The sequence below is a fragment of the Epinephelus moara genome, chromosome 16, assembly GCF_006386435.1.
Source record: "Epinephelus moara isolate mb chromosome 16, YSFRI_EMoa_1.0, whole genome shotgun sequence".
In the NCBI taxonomy this organism is placed as follows: Eukaryota; Metazoa; Chordata; class Actinopteri; order Perciformes; family Serranidae; genus Epinephelus; species Epinephelus moara.
Window position 1 is genome coordinate 29,888,522 of NC_065521.1, and position 11,663 is coordinate 29,900,184.

Below are 11,663 nucleotides of genomic sequence, written 5' to 3' on the forward strand. Positions count from 1 at the left end.
CTGTTGAAAATAAAATACTTAGAGGCTACTGTCCAGGGATTAAAGGAAATTACTCGAACCTGCAAATATCAGTTTATCAAATTTAGCTCTCAGCTGAATGGATGAAGCAAAAACATCTGCTATGCACAGAACCTTAAGTGAGACAATACTCTTTTCATGCCAAACCCAAAAGGAGTAATTATACAGTGAGGGGGGAAACTGATAATTTGCCACAGTCAGGCCACAGAGCGAATCAGCCTGCCAGCCAAAATGTTTCCGCACTTGAGCCCATGTAGTAAAGACTGATGGGCTAAGAGGGTGGTGGAAGTGAGGTGTGGTGTGATAGGCATAGCTGAATACAACAAAGCAGTGAGGGATATGGCCCTATGGTTGGTGTAGGTTTGAAACCAGTATGCCAAAGCTCTCAGGTTATTTGCCCTAACACCCAGTGATTTAGGTCTTTGTAGAAATTCCTTATAGATACGAGGTGGAGATAAACTTATTGAGCTGTGCCACTGACCTTCTTTTAAGCTGATCTTTGCCCCCTAATTCATCAATCAGTAGTCCAGATGAGGATACTTTGCAGCTAATGTTTCACCACTGTCACACTGACCCACTGAACAGGCTAGTTAGTCATTAGACACCACACCAAAGCACTACACCTATTCAGGAGGCAGTCAGACTTGCACTTGTGACTCTATGTATGGAAATCCACCGTACACTACTGCTAGTGTCAGCTTTCACTATGGCTGGTGAGGGATGTCCTACATGCACATATCTACCAATATATGTATGCGTCAACAGTTGAAAACCCGTCGTTCCAATGAGCTTTATTACATTTTATCTGTTGCACATGTATTGTCAACTGCTATCTGCTATCCCTCTCCAAAAATCTGAGCTCAGGGCCTGTAAATGATCATACACTTGAACTGGTGATGGTGATTGGTATTCCTGTCCTTGAAGTGCTCACATTTCTTTCTGCAGCTGTCTTAACTCTGACAGCAGAGAGCTTCATTAAGATATTATCATGACACTCCTGCATTAGAGCAATGGTACTGCTATGAAGTTTACTGAATAATTCAACGCTGCCTGTTTCAAAAAGTATCATGAAAGATTAATGAACGTACGTGCAACAAACTTTGTAGCATGTGTGTTTGTGTTTTTGTGCAAACACACTTTCTGATCGCGTATGATATATGCGCACATGCATGTATATGTGCGCGTATAAAAGGGCTCGGGATGTGTATTTTTGTCAGCTTAATAGTGATGATGGATGACTGTGCCATCTGCGGCAGCCAAGTTAAACTGTTTGATACCGCCATTTGTCTTCAGTCTGGACCTGTTGTGCTTTGACCTTATTGGCGGCTTTCCAGGCCAGCGGAGCAAAAGAGAAGTGCTATGTGTGTGTGTGCGTGAAGATACTCTTCCTCAGCAAACCACCAAACTTTCCTGCAACATTTTTCAGATTAGATAATTAAAACTTTTGTGACAGGCTGCGTCGTCTGTGATTGTGCTCTAGACTCAAGTAGCTGCTGATTAAAGGAGGCTTTCATCATCTCCAGGTTTGACTTGTGTCATACTCTTCTTTTTCTATCTACAAGAAAACTTTCATCAGCAGTAAATTCAAAAATCAAAGACCAGATGGAATCAGAGGCCGAGAGTCTTAAGACATACCCTTAGCCCTTTAGCATTTAGGTAGAAATGTTTACTTTATTTTACAATGAGTCATCAGCTTTTCTACTAAGATGTCTGTATATCTAGTTAACAGCACCAATCATGCTATTAAATGTTGTGTATGTGTTTGGCTTCATATTTTCGAGCATTAAGGGCATTGAGGACATTTTATATGCATTCCTATATAAAGTATATGTTGTTAATGCCTTCAGGTGTATCAAGACGACAGTTCTTTTGTGTCTTTGACAGCACCAAAGAATATTTTCTTGGAAAAGAGGCTTATTCTAGGTGTCTTTTTTATGGCCACAGTGCACAGCAAGTGCTGACAGGCTTGGTCATCTGAGGACATATTATATAAACCGAGGTGTTTTTTCTGTAAATACACTGAGATATTGTATTTTGCAGTGGTCCAATCAGTTCGTCCAGTGTCTTTATATTGGAATAGAAGTGTATTTGTATTCTGGGAACTGCAAAAAATATTTTACTGATTCATTTTGCTCCTTAGTTGTGTCTGTGTTTTAATGTTGCTGGCTGTATTACCATTTGCGTTTAATCGTTTATGGATTTTTCTATCGTTTCTATGTGAAGCAGTTTGTACTTCAGTCTTGTATAAGCTGCATTCTGAAGTTTGATTTGATTTGGCATTTGCACTAACCCTGGGTCCTTGTGTTGTCAGTGCGGTCACGTTGCACAGCCCCAGTGCAGTGTGGGAAAACACAGAGGGCTGACAGAAGGACAGGGGTCACCTACTGAGTTTGACCTTGATGTTGCTGTTGCTGCTGTGATACTGCCGCCTCTTCTCTCACTCCTCTTTCTCCCGTGCTTGCTCTTTTGCTCCCTCTCTGCCTCTGATAGAGGCATTAGGAATACATGCTGATGTAGTTTCATGGTTTCTCCTCCTGCCAGTGTAAATCAATGGCTGAGCTGGTGTCTGTTCTCTCACCTGCAGGCTTGACTTAGATTTACTTGAAGTAGTGAAGTGCTCTGGCAGTGTGACACCTCCTCCTTTCCAGAAAGCTAAGGTTGTGTCTCAGTTGTCGTATTTGTTTTTTTCTGTGTGTTAACACATGAGAAAACACATGAAGTTGGCTCCACTGGGATTCCTCAGTAAGTCCACACTCTCTCCAGTCCCCTGCACTTCTCTGCTTTCTTCTCCCTGGCAGCCCTGCCATCTGTTGTTCTGGTCTTGGCTGGGGTTTGGCACCAGCCAACACTTGAGTGAAAACATGGGTTTGACAGTTGTCATAAACATGCCTTGAGTAACAGCCTCACCATGAAACCGTTTAATGATCCTGGCACAGTGTGAACACCCGAGATGGAAAACACATTTTCATCACCGTTTTTTTTTTTCTTATGAAAAGTCAGGAGGGAGGGGGAGGTGTTGTGGTGGGACACACTTATGCGACGTTGTGTTTGTTCCCCCTCAGCCCTCGGGGAGCGAAGGCCAGACGGGCGACAAGCACGAGGAGAGAGAAAGGCTGCGCCGAGTGCTCAAACAGATGGGACGAATCAAGTGTCCTAGTGAGGTATGCACTCCGTCTTTCTTCCAGTGTCCCTTTCTCTTTTCCTTCCTCTCATTCTTTGCCACTCTTGCTTTTCTCGTGTCCTTCATTTCCATTTGTCCAACTTTTCTGTCTTTCACGTCACATTTTCCTCTCTCCTCATCTGCCAGTTTCGATTTTGTTTCGCCCTTTTCCTCAGGCTCTTCTTTTTGTGTCTGCCTCCTTTTTACCTCTCTCCCTCCTTTTTCCTTTATGCCTTGTTCTTGACATGTTGCCCAAAACCACATCAACACTCTGCTTCCCATTACTCACACTAGAGTGCAAAAGGCAGAGAGAGGAAGAGAAAGAGCTGCAAAAAATAGACTCTGTACTGTGACATGTCCTCACACTGAAAAATGAGCAGTTTCCTCCTGTTTTCTCTCTTTTTTTTTTTTTTTTAACAGCAACCACAAAATATTGACCAAATGCAGTAATACTGTTCCATTAAACCTACATGTCGTTCCACTTACCCAGTTTCCTGCTTAATGTGTGTTTTCATTCTGTCTCATTTCTGTCACTGGCCTCACACGATCACACAAACATTTTGTGTGCAAACACACACATGTATACAGGGCTGTTCAGCCCACTTTTCCAGCCTGATGGGCTACCAGTACCACCAGAAACGTTGTGGAAGAGAGTTCTCTGACGATGAGAAGCCTGTGTTTCTGTGCCAGCACTGTGGAAAAACCTACCGCTCCAAGGCTGGCAGAGACTACCATGCACGCACCGAACACTCCCCGACTATCACCACCACCACGACAGCCACCACCAACAACAACAACAAGGACATTATCACTGACACCAACAACAACACTGGCAAAGAGAGGGTAAGATCATCCTAGAAGACAGTAATTATTATAGCAAACAAACAGGCTTTTTTCTGTTTCCCACTGTCTGGAAGCACGTTTATTAGATCTTACTGTAATAAGTAGCCAACGTTTACCCACATTTTCCACTCAAAGAAGTGTCCTACTGCTCCCCCAGGTGGTCTCTGAGGAGTCTCCGTCAGTAGGCAAGAAGGAGCAAAGCCAGTCGGAGAAGAAGGATTGGCAGGAGAAAGCACCATCCGGCCAGCCTAAGGAGAAGGAGAGAGAAGCCAGGGACAAGGACAGGGAAAAGGAAAAGGAGAGGGAGCGAGTAAAGGAAAAAGCAGCACAGAATGTGAGCCAGGGGGACGACTTTGAACGCACCCCCAGTGGCAGAGTGAGGCGCCGGTCAGCTCAGGTGGCAGTGTTCCACCTGCAGGAGATAGCAGAGGACGAGCTGGCCAAAGACTGGGGCACCAAGCGCCGCATCAAGGATGACCTGGTGCCCGACAGCAAGAGGGTGAGGACAGAGAGGGGATGCATTGAGCACACATGATCCACATCTCTAGCAGACATGAACACATGCATATTCACCTCACACACATGCACAGGTATGGACATAGGGCAGCATTGTGTGCTGTAAGAAGACCACGACTATTAACACACTCACGCACATAGGCACAAACATGGTTACACATTGACACACATCAAAGCCAGCCTTCTCATACATAGGCTCCACAAAAACACCAAAATACACAAATATGCCCCTGTCTCTCTTTTTATTTTACACACACACTTTGAAACTGTAACCTGATACAATATACTGATATAAATGTCCTCTTTTGTGTGTAGTTAAACTACACCCGTCCCGGCCTCCCGAACTTCAGCCCAGAGCTATTAGAGACCTGGAAAAACCAAGTCAAGGAGAAGGGCTTCATCTGCTGTACCAATGAAGTAAGAACATTGTCTGGTTTAAGTATGTCTCACCAAATATAGAAGATATCTTTCCATATTTAAATTAAACAAAATACTAGTTCAGAGATTTGTCTGAAGAGGATAGTTCGGATCTTTTAAAGTGAAGCTGTATGAGGTACTTATCCATAGTCAGAGTATTACATACAGTAGATGTATGTCAGAACACCCTCAGTTTATAGAAACACGAAGGAGTTAAAATACACCTTGTTGCTGACCCCTTTACAGCATTACATTGTGTAGTTTCTGTGTCAGTAGTCCTGTCTGCTTCTCCAAACTGGTGGTATGCCGACTGACATTTACTGTACAAAATACACTGACTCCTTTTAATATTGAGCACTAGGTTTATAATAGTTAGGCCACAGATTTCACAGGAATATGGGTTGAGTGTGTTTTGTTCACTGCGTGTTTATTTCTGTTTTGTCTCAGAACTGTGAAGCTGTCTATTCCAGTGTATCAGGACTAAAAGCTCACCTCGCCAACTGCAGCCAGGTACAAACACTCACCTGGAGCAATGCCACCACATTTGTCTCTGTAGATGCTGTAGTTAAAACAAGATTACACATATAAACATGCAATTTCAGAACAGAACTTTATACTTTATACTTTGGTTCATAGCCAGGTCAGGATTGTATATGCTCTCATCATAACTTCTATCTAGTCTTACGTGTGTTTCTGATGTGCTTTGCCTCTGTAACCTGCTGTATCACTGAAAGAGAAAATGGCTTGATACAACACAGAACAGCAATCAATGTATGACAGCAAAAAAAAGAAATTTCAAAGAAAATTACGTAAGATGAAAACTGACAGTAAAATGAAAATAAAAATAAAAATTGCAAGATCTACAAGTAAATATTAGTTATTTAGAGGAGCCATAAAGGATGTGACAGACTTTTTTAACCTGATTTGAAAAATAGAAAAATTGCTGTTGGAAAATGTGTTATTGTTCACCAAGAGATTCACCAAGCATATATTGCTATAGACACTATCTTGAGCTGAATATTGTGTGTGTGTGTGTGTGTGTGTGTGTGTGTGTGTGTGTGTGTGTGTGTGTGTGTGTGTTTTGCAGGGCGGTGGAGAACTGGGAAAGTACACTTGTCTGATCTGTCAGAAGGAATTTAGCTCAGAGAGTGGTGTGAAGTACCACATCAGCAAGACACACTCACAGGTGGGTTTGTGTCAGTGCAAACAAACAGTTATATTATTTAGTATTACTTTAAGTACACTCTCATAGGCAGCATTTTCATTTTTGTTAACATGCAGTAAAAACCTGCTGATGTCCAGAAGTTTATATATAGATCAGGTGATAACAAGATGCTGTGCCAACAAGTGCTTAACTTGGGGGAACAAGTTTATACAGATCTTGGTGGCACATCGTGCTGATTTTGTTCCCTTAAATACAGTATGGGTAACACAGTCATTTGTGTACCTTTCATTCCCACAGCATGAAAATGTTTTCACACAATACAGAAGCTCTGTCCCATGGGTAAAGGGACAGTTCACCCCAAAATCAAGAATACATACCTTTAGTGCTATATATCAATCTAGATTGTTTTGGCGTGAGTTTTCAAGTGTTGGAGATTTCTGCATTCTCTTGAATATAATGGAACTAGATGGCACTCGGCAAAAAAATGCACTCTGAAAACTCAACAGCAATGTCTCTATTGAGAAATCATGACCCGAATACTCAAGATCATCTACAGATCCACTTGTTGTGAGCAGTTTCATGTAGGAACTCTTACTACTGCACTACACCCACCAACCTCACCATGCAGAAAGCGTGTATCCGCTATCTACTCTTAACTAGTTAATTACTTCTAGCTCACCTGAAATAGCTCACATCTGTCAGTCAGTCAGTTATTAATGTTTACATTTCGCGCTATCACAAGCATATGCCTTTTGTCCATGAGTACATGCACGCTTCCTTCTGCACGGTAGGGTTGATGGGTGAAGTCCAGTAGAAGGAAAAAAGTTTCTACATGAAACTGATCGCAACGAGGTCGGTGGATTTTTGCTTTGAGCACCACAAGCTGAGTGCCATCTAGTTCCATTATATTAGAGAGTAGCCAGACATCTCTACGAGCGATACTGCCAACACTCGGCAGCTCACACTAAAACTATCTAGATTAATAAATAGCGCTAGAGTCAAAAGAAAAAAATGTTTTTTTTTACTTTTGGGTGAACTGTCCCTTTAAATTCTTAAATGATTACCATCTTATGGGACTTTTGGGCTGAATATTACTGCGCACAGACATGGTGGTTTGCCTCACTGAGTACAGTAGAAAAGTTAAACAGTTAAATACGTGCTCCTGACAGTGTGTGTTTTCATCTCAGAACTGGTTTCGGGCAGCAGCCAGCCAAGTGGTCTCCAGCAGCAAGAGTAAAGCACCGGAGAACAATGGGATCAAAGCCGAGGTGAGGAACGGCGCCACCACTGGTAAGAAGAGGGGCCGCAAGCCCAAAGAGCGCCCCCCTGTGGTTGCGCCTCTCCAAACAAAAACTGAAGCACCAACCACTACTCAAAACTCAACCCCTGCCGTGACCCCTTCACAGTCCCCCACCCTGATCCCCGACCCAACGGACAGTGCTAATTCAGGCCAAAACAGACAGCCCATCCCCTCCGCCGCCAGACGAAGCAAACCCAAGAGGCTGTCATTGTCAGAGTAGCTCTGCTTTTGTCGACCCAGGAGCCAGAGAGGATGCTTACTGTAAGTGTTGTGCCAGGAAGCTAAAAGACCTTTCTAACTTCACAAGGACTTGGCACTGAGAAGAAAGTTAAACCAACCCTTAAAAAGTAAAACATTTAGTACAGACTTTTTGAAATCCCACAGTTAATGTGTCTGCTGTTATAAATGATCCTCGTGTAACAGTAGTGTTTTATTTCTCCATTCCACTTTTGTCTCCTTTTTAAGGCACACATTTCAGTTTCTGTACTCACAGCAGGGGCGTCAGTAGTAATCAAAGATGAAATCCTGACTTCCACGTGGATAGCGTTTTCTAAACAGAGGTAGTATTCCAAACAGAGGCAGAGTAATTCTCTCTACAATATTCATGTTGTGTTCGAGAGGTTTTAAAAAGGATATTCTATTAGCATGGTGAAGTCATTTAATGATAGCTAGTGTTTTCACATTTTTTTCCACAGATATACTGTACTGTGTACATAAACAATATCTATATCTATATATCTATATACTCAAAGCAATGATGCCATCTGTCATTTTAAAGCCTGACACGTCCAATTGGATCATGAGCAGTCAGAATTTTTTGCAGTGTGTGCTGTAGTGCAATGTTGTTTTGACTTAATTTCTGTTTTTTCTTTTTTTTGTTTTTTTTACTTTTCATGTTTCAAGTAAGCAAATGTCATATAAGCTAAAATGTTGGTCAGTCGTTAATCATATTCCACTCTGTTTTTCCGACAGCTATGTGGCTATCACTTCAGTGACATTTGTTTTTGTTTTATCTGCATCACATGACGGTGAACGGTATCTGCTTCGACGACCATAATTAAGTGTCAAAAGATGCTTTCCACAATTCTTTTACACTGAAGTTAATGAGCAGAATACCCCAAAATAGTGATTGTTTGAGATTTCCATCTGTAAGGTATAAGTTAATACTTAAAATGGCATTGTTTAATTGATTTTAAACAAAAAAAAAACTTGAAGCATTCTGTCTAAAATAGGACTGGCAAAGCTAAATGTTGGACAGAGGGATGAATCTTGTGTGAAGCTTGTTGCACCATTGCAGCACAATCAAATGATGTGACACCATTTTAAAGGAGGCCATGTTTTGGCCACTGCTTTAGCTTGAATCAAAGAGCTGAGGAGAGAATAAGAAATATCTTTTATAGAGAGGTTGAGGGAAATAATCTTTTATTAAACAGAAAAATTGCAAATGAAGATTCACTTATAATGATGTATATGAATTAATTCCTGGATGCTCAAAGTTATCGCCTTGCACTTTAACCCTTAACCCCTCTCACTCCCCTCTTGTATTTTTGCACTCCAGGAGTATTCAACCTAACCTAGTGGCTGTCAAGGCACAGGAGCGGAAATATTTTACTCTGATGAAAAAATTAAACTAGAGAAAAGCTAAATTTGTCTTTACATGGATACCGAGCAGCATGGTTAACTCTTTATAGATAGTATCTGTAATCCAACACGACCGTGTAATTATGACTCGTCACACAAAGCCATAACTGGTCTTGTTGAATTTTAAGGCTGCTCTTCCACTTAATAGTTTAGCTTCAGATTTAAAAAAAAAAATATAATCCATTATTATATTAAAATCTAAAATGTGTGCAATCAGAGAATATTTTCACTTTAACATGTTTAAAGTAGATACTTGAATCCACAGTTATATTAACGATTTGAGCAAATGAAAACTCCGTAAATATTTGATTTATATTTGGAGTCTATGTCTAAAACTTGCTTGCTATACAAAAAAAAAGAGACAGATCATAAATCTATTTTATATTCTCTTTGTGTGTATTACCCATATAGCAATCTGATAGCTTTGGATAAAGTTATGATGTGTGGATATTCTGGTGAGATAATAAGGGTGCTTATACTTGCCACTCTACCTTAAGGACCTGATACAACTCAGCGAGTCCACTAATCCATCCTGCCATTTCCTCCTTACTGGCAAGTCTTCTGAATTTTGCACCAACAAATGTCAATGTCGCCATTTAAATCAAGCACTGATGTCAGCGGAACATTTTCGAGAAGCATTGAATTTGAAATGTATGCGTCCCAGGTGGTGTCATCCCTACGCCGTGACCTTTTATATTGTGAAGCAAAGATTTGAGCTGAATTCCTCCATTATTAATCAACTGATGGAGTTTATTCAGGTGGGGATGATTATGCATGTGTCTGTCTCTGTTAGCGGGATGGACCTTTATCTTCTATCCAGGTTCAACCGACGGAGAGGATAAGTTAGACAAGCACTGATCGGTCCGCGGACCTTTTTCGATATGAGTTGTCCAGACCTTGTGTGTGCGTGCGTGTGTGTGAGTGTGTGCGTGTGAGTGTGTGTACAAAACAGTTAGCACCTTTGTAATGACTGGATGTCAGAAATGGTAACACTTTTCGTTGAGTGTTACGCCGTGGCACAGAATCAGTTCATCAGCTGCTTGTTACTCGTTTCATTAATAACGTCACATTGACTGTGTTTACCTGACAAGCTTTGGTGTTGCAATATGATAGTTAGGCACTGCTTTTAACAGTGGGTATTTTATATTTTATCACACCCTTTACTATCTGTCTTCCTATGATGTGGAGAACACATATCTATCCCGCAGTGTGAGCTAACTGCAACATCTTTAGAAAGTACAGCAATACACCATATTTAGCTGGTTTTGTTGGCTTGCTGATATTTTGATATTGATGTGTCTTCTCAAAATTGTATGGCTTTTTTTTCACTCCCCCTACTTTTATTTGTTTGCTTTGAAAATGCTTTTTACATATTATGAAATCTAAAAAAAAAAAAAAAAAAGGAAAAAAAAAAGGTTGAAAAGATTTGTAGACCACACAGAACATTGTAGGCCTATGTGTCGGCATACACTGTTATTTTATCCATTTTGATGATGCACATAAATCGAGCTTTTTTCAGTACACGATGACAAACACATTGAGAGAGTCCTTTATTATTATCTATTCAATATGGGACAACAAGGCATATGTATGTGTGTTTGTTTCTGTATTTAGTGCACTTACTATACCATGAAATAGGCTTGAAATAGGAGTGTTGTTGGAGCTTTCTAGTTACCCTGACTGTGTGTGGTGTGACTTTTGTACCTGGGGAAACAGCAGGCTCAAGCGTCTTCCCTTTGTCAGCAATGTTATTTCCAAAACCAAGGTAAATCCTTAGACATCCCCCCCTTAGTCAGCCTGAGAATTCTACCCTTTTATTTGGACAGCAGTGGTTCGTTTTGTATGCTACCTACTTCACAAGCAGGAAATGGGATCCGCCTCTGTTGTCGGGGCCATTGTGATGAAGCTGTTGAGATCGTTTTAAGAGATGATGTTGTAGCTCATAACTGGTTATGATGTATAGGTAACAGGTGAAATGAGACTAATGATGTATTAAAGATTTCCATATCTGAAATTAAGCTGTATAGAACCTAACACAGGAGGCGTCGACACCTCCTTTGAGTCTGAACTGTTACAATTTTTTCTCCCAAACTTGTTGTATTACCTGTGCATTAGTATCCCTCAACTAATTAATAAAAGTTTGTTGACTAAAAAAATGTGTCAACCGTGTCAACTTTCAAGTGAGTTGAAGCTGCTAATGGACTTTTCTCTTTTCTCACAGTGGACATTTTGACTTGTCAAACACAGGTGTGCCGACTAAAGGCAGAGCTCCTGTGTGCCAGTTACAGGGATCCTGTTTTGAGCACGCTGGCTCACTCCCACACCTAATTGGAAGGGAGCCATCATTGATTAAATAACACCTGTGATGTTCTTACTATGACATGCCAAATTGTCAAATGTGTAAAATGCTTTTTGCGAAAATGTAATTAGAATAATTAAAAATTTGGCTTTCATAGTTGGTGAATGTTTCCCCAGTGTGAAGAGATTTCATAATGGCTTTTATCATAGGATTTATTACAACTTAGATAACAGCTGCAATTTGTAACAGCATAATTGTGTTTATCCTTGTCCTATCGAAGTTGAAACTGACTTTTGATTAAGTG

The 11,663-nt window shown here is 40.9% G+C and overlaps 1 protein-coding gene across 5 annotated transcripts in view; it reads left to right on the forward strand.

The window, feature by feature from the left end:
• znf512b (zinc finger protein 512B) overlaps positions 1 to 11,203 on the forward strand; it is a 38,363-nt gene extending 27,160 nt beyond the window's left edge. For 4 of the 5 annotated variants that reach the window (XM_050065779.1, XM_050065777.1, XM_050065775.1 and 1 more), the window contains 7 exons: positions 3,081 to 3,179; positions 3,767 to 4,021; positions 4,179 to 4,520; positions 4,853 to 4,954; positions 5,402 to 5,464; positions 6,042 to 6,140; positions 7,307 to 11,203. In XM_050065779.1, the coding sequence (XP_049921736.1) occupies positions 3,081 to 3,179; positions 3,767 to 4,021; positions 4,179 to 4,520; positions 4,853 to 4,954; positions 5,402 to 5,464; positions 6,042 to 6,140; positions 7,307 to 7,639 (1,293 nt within the window). In that variant the 3' untranslated portion in view covers positions 7,640 to 11,203. The remainder of the gene's footprint in view (positions 1 to 3,080; positions 3,180 to 3,766; positions 4,022 to 4,178; positions 4,521 to 4,852; positions 4,955 to 5,401; positions 5,465 to 6,041; positions 6,141 to 7,306) is intronic. The other variant, XM_050065778.1, reaches the window with a different exon arrangement.
• Positions 11,204 to 11,663: the final 460 nt, after the last annotated feature.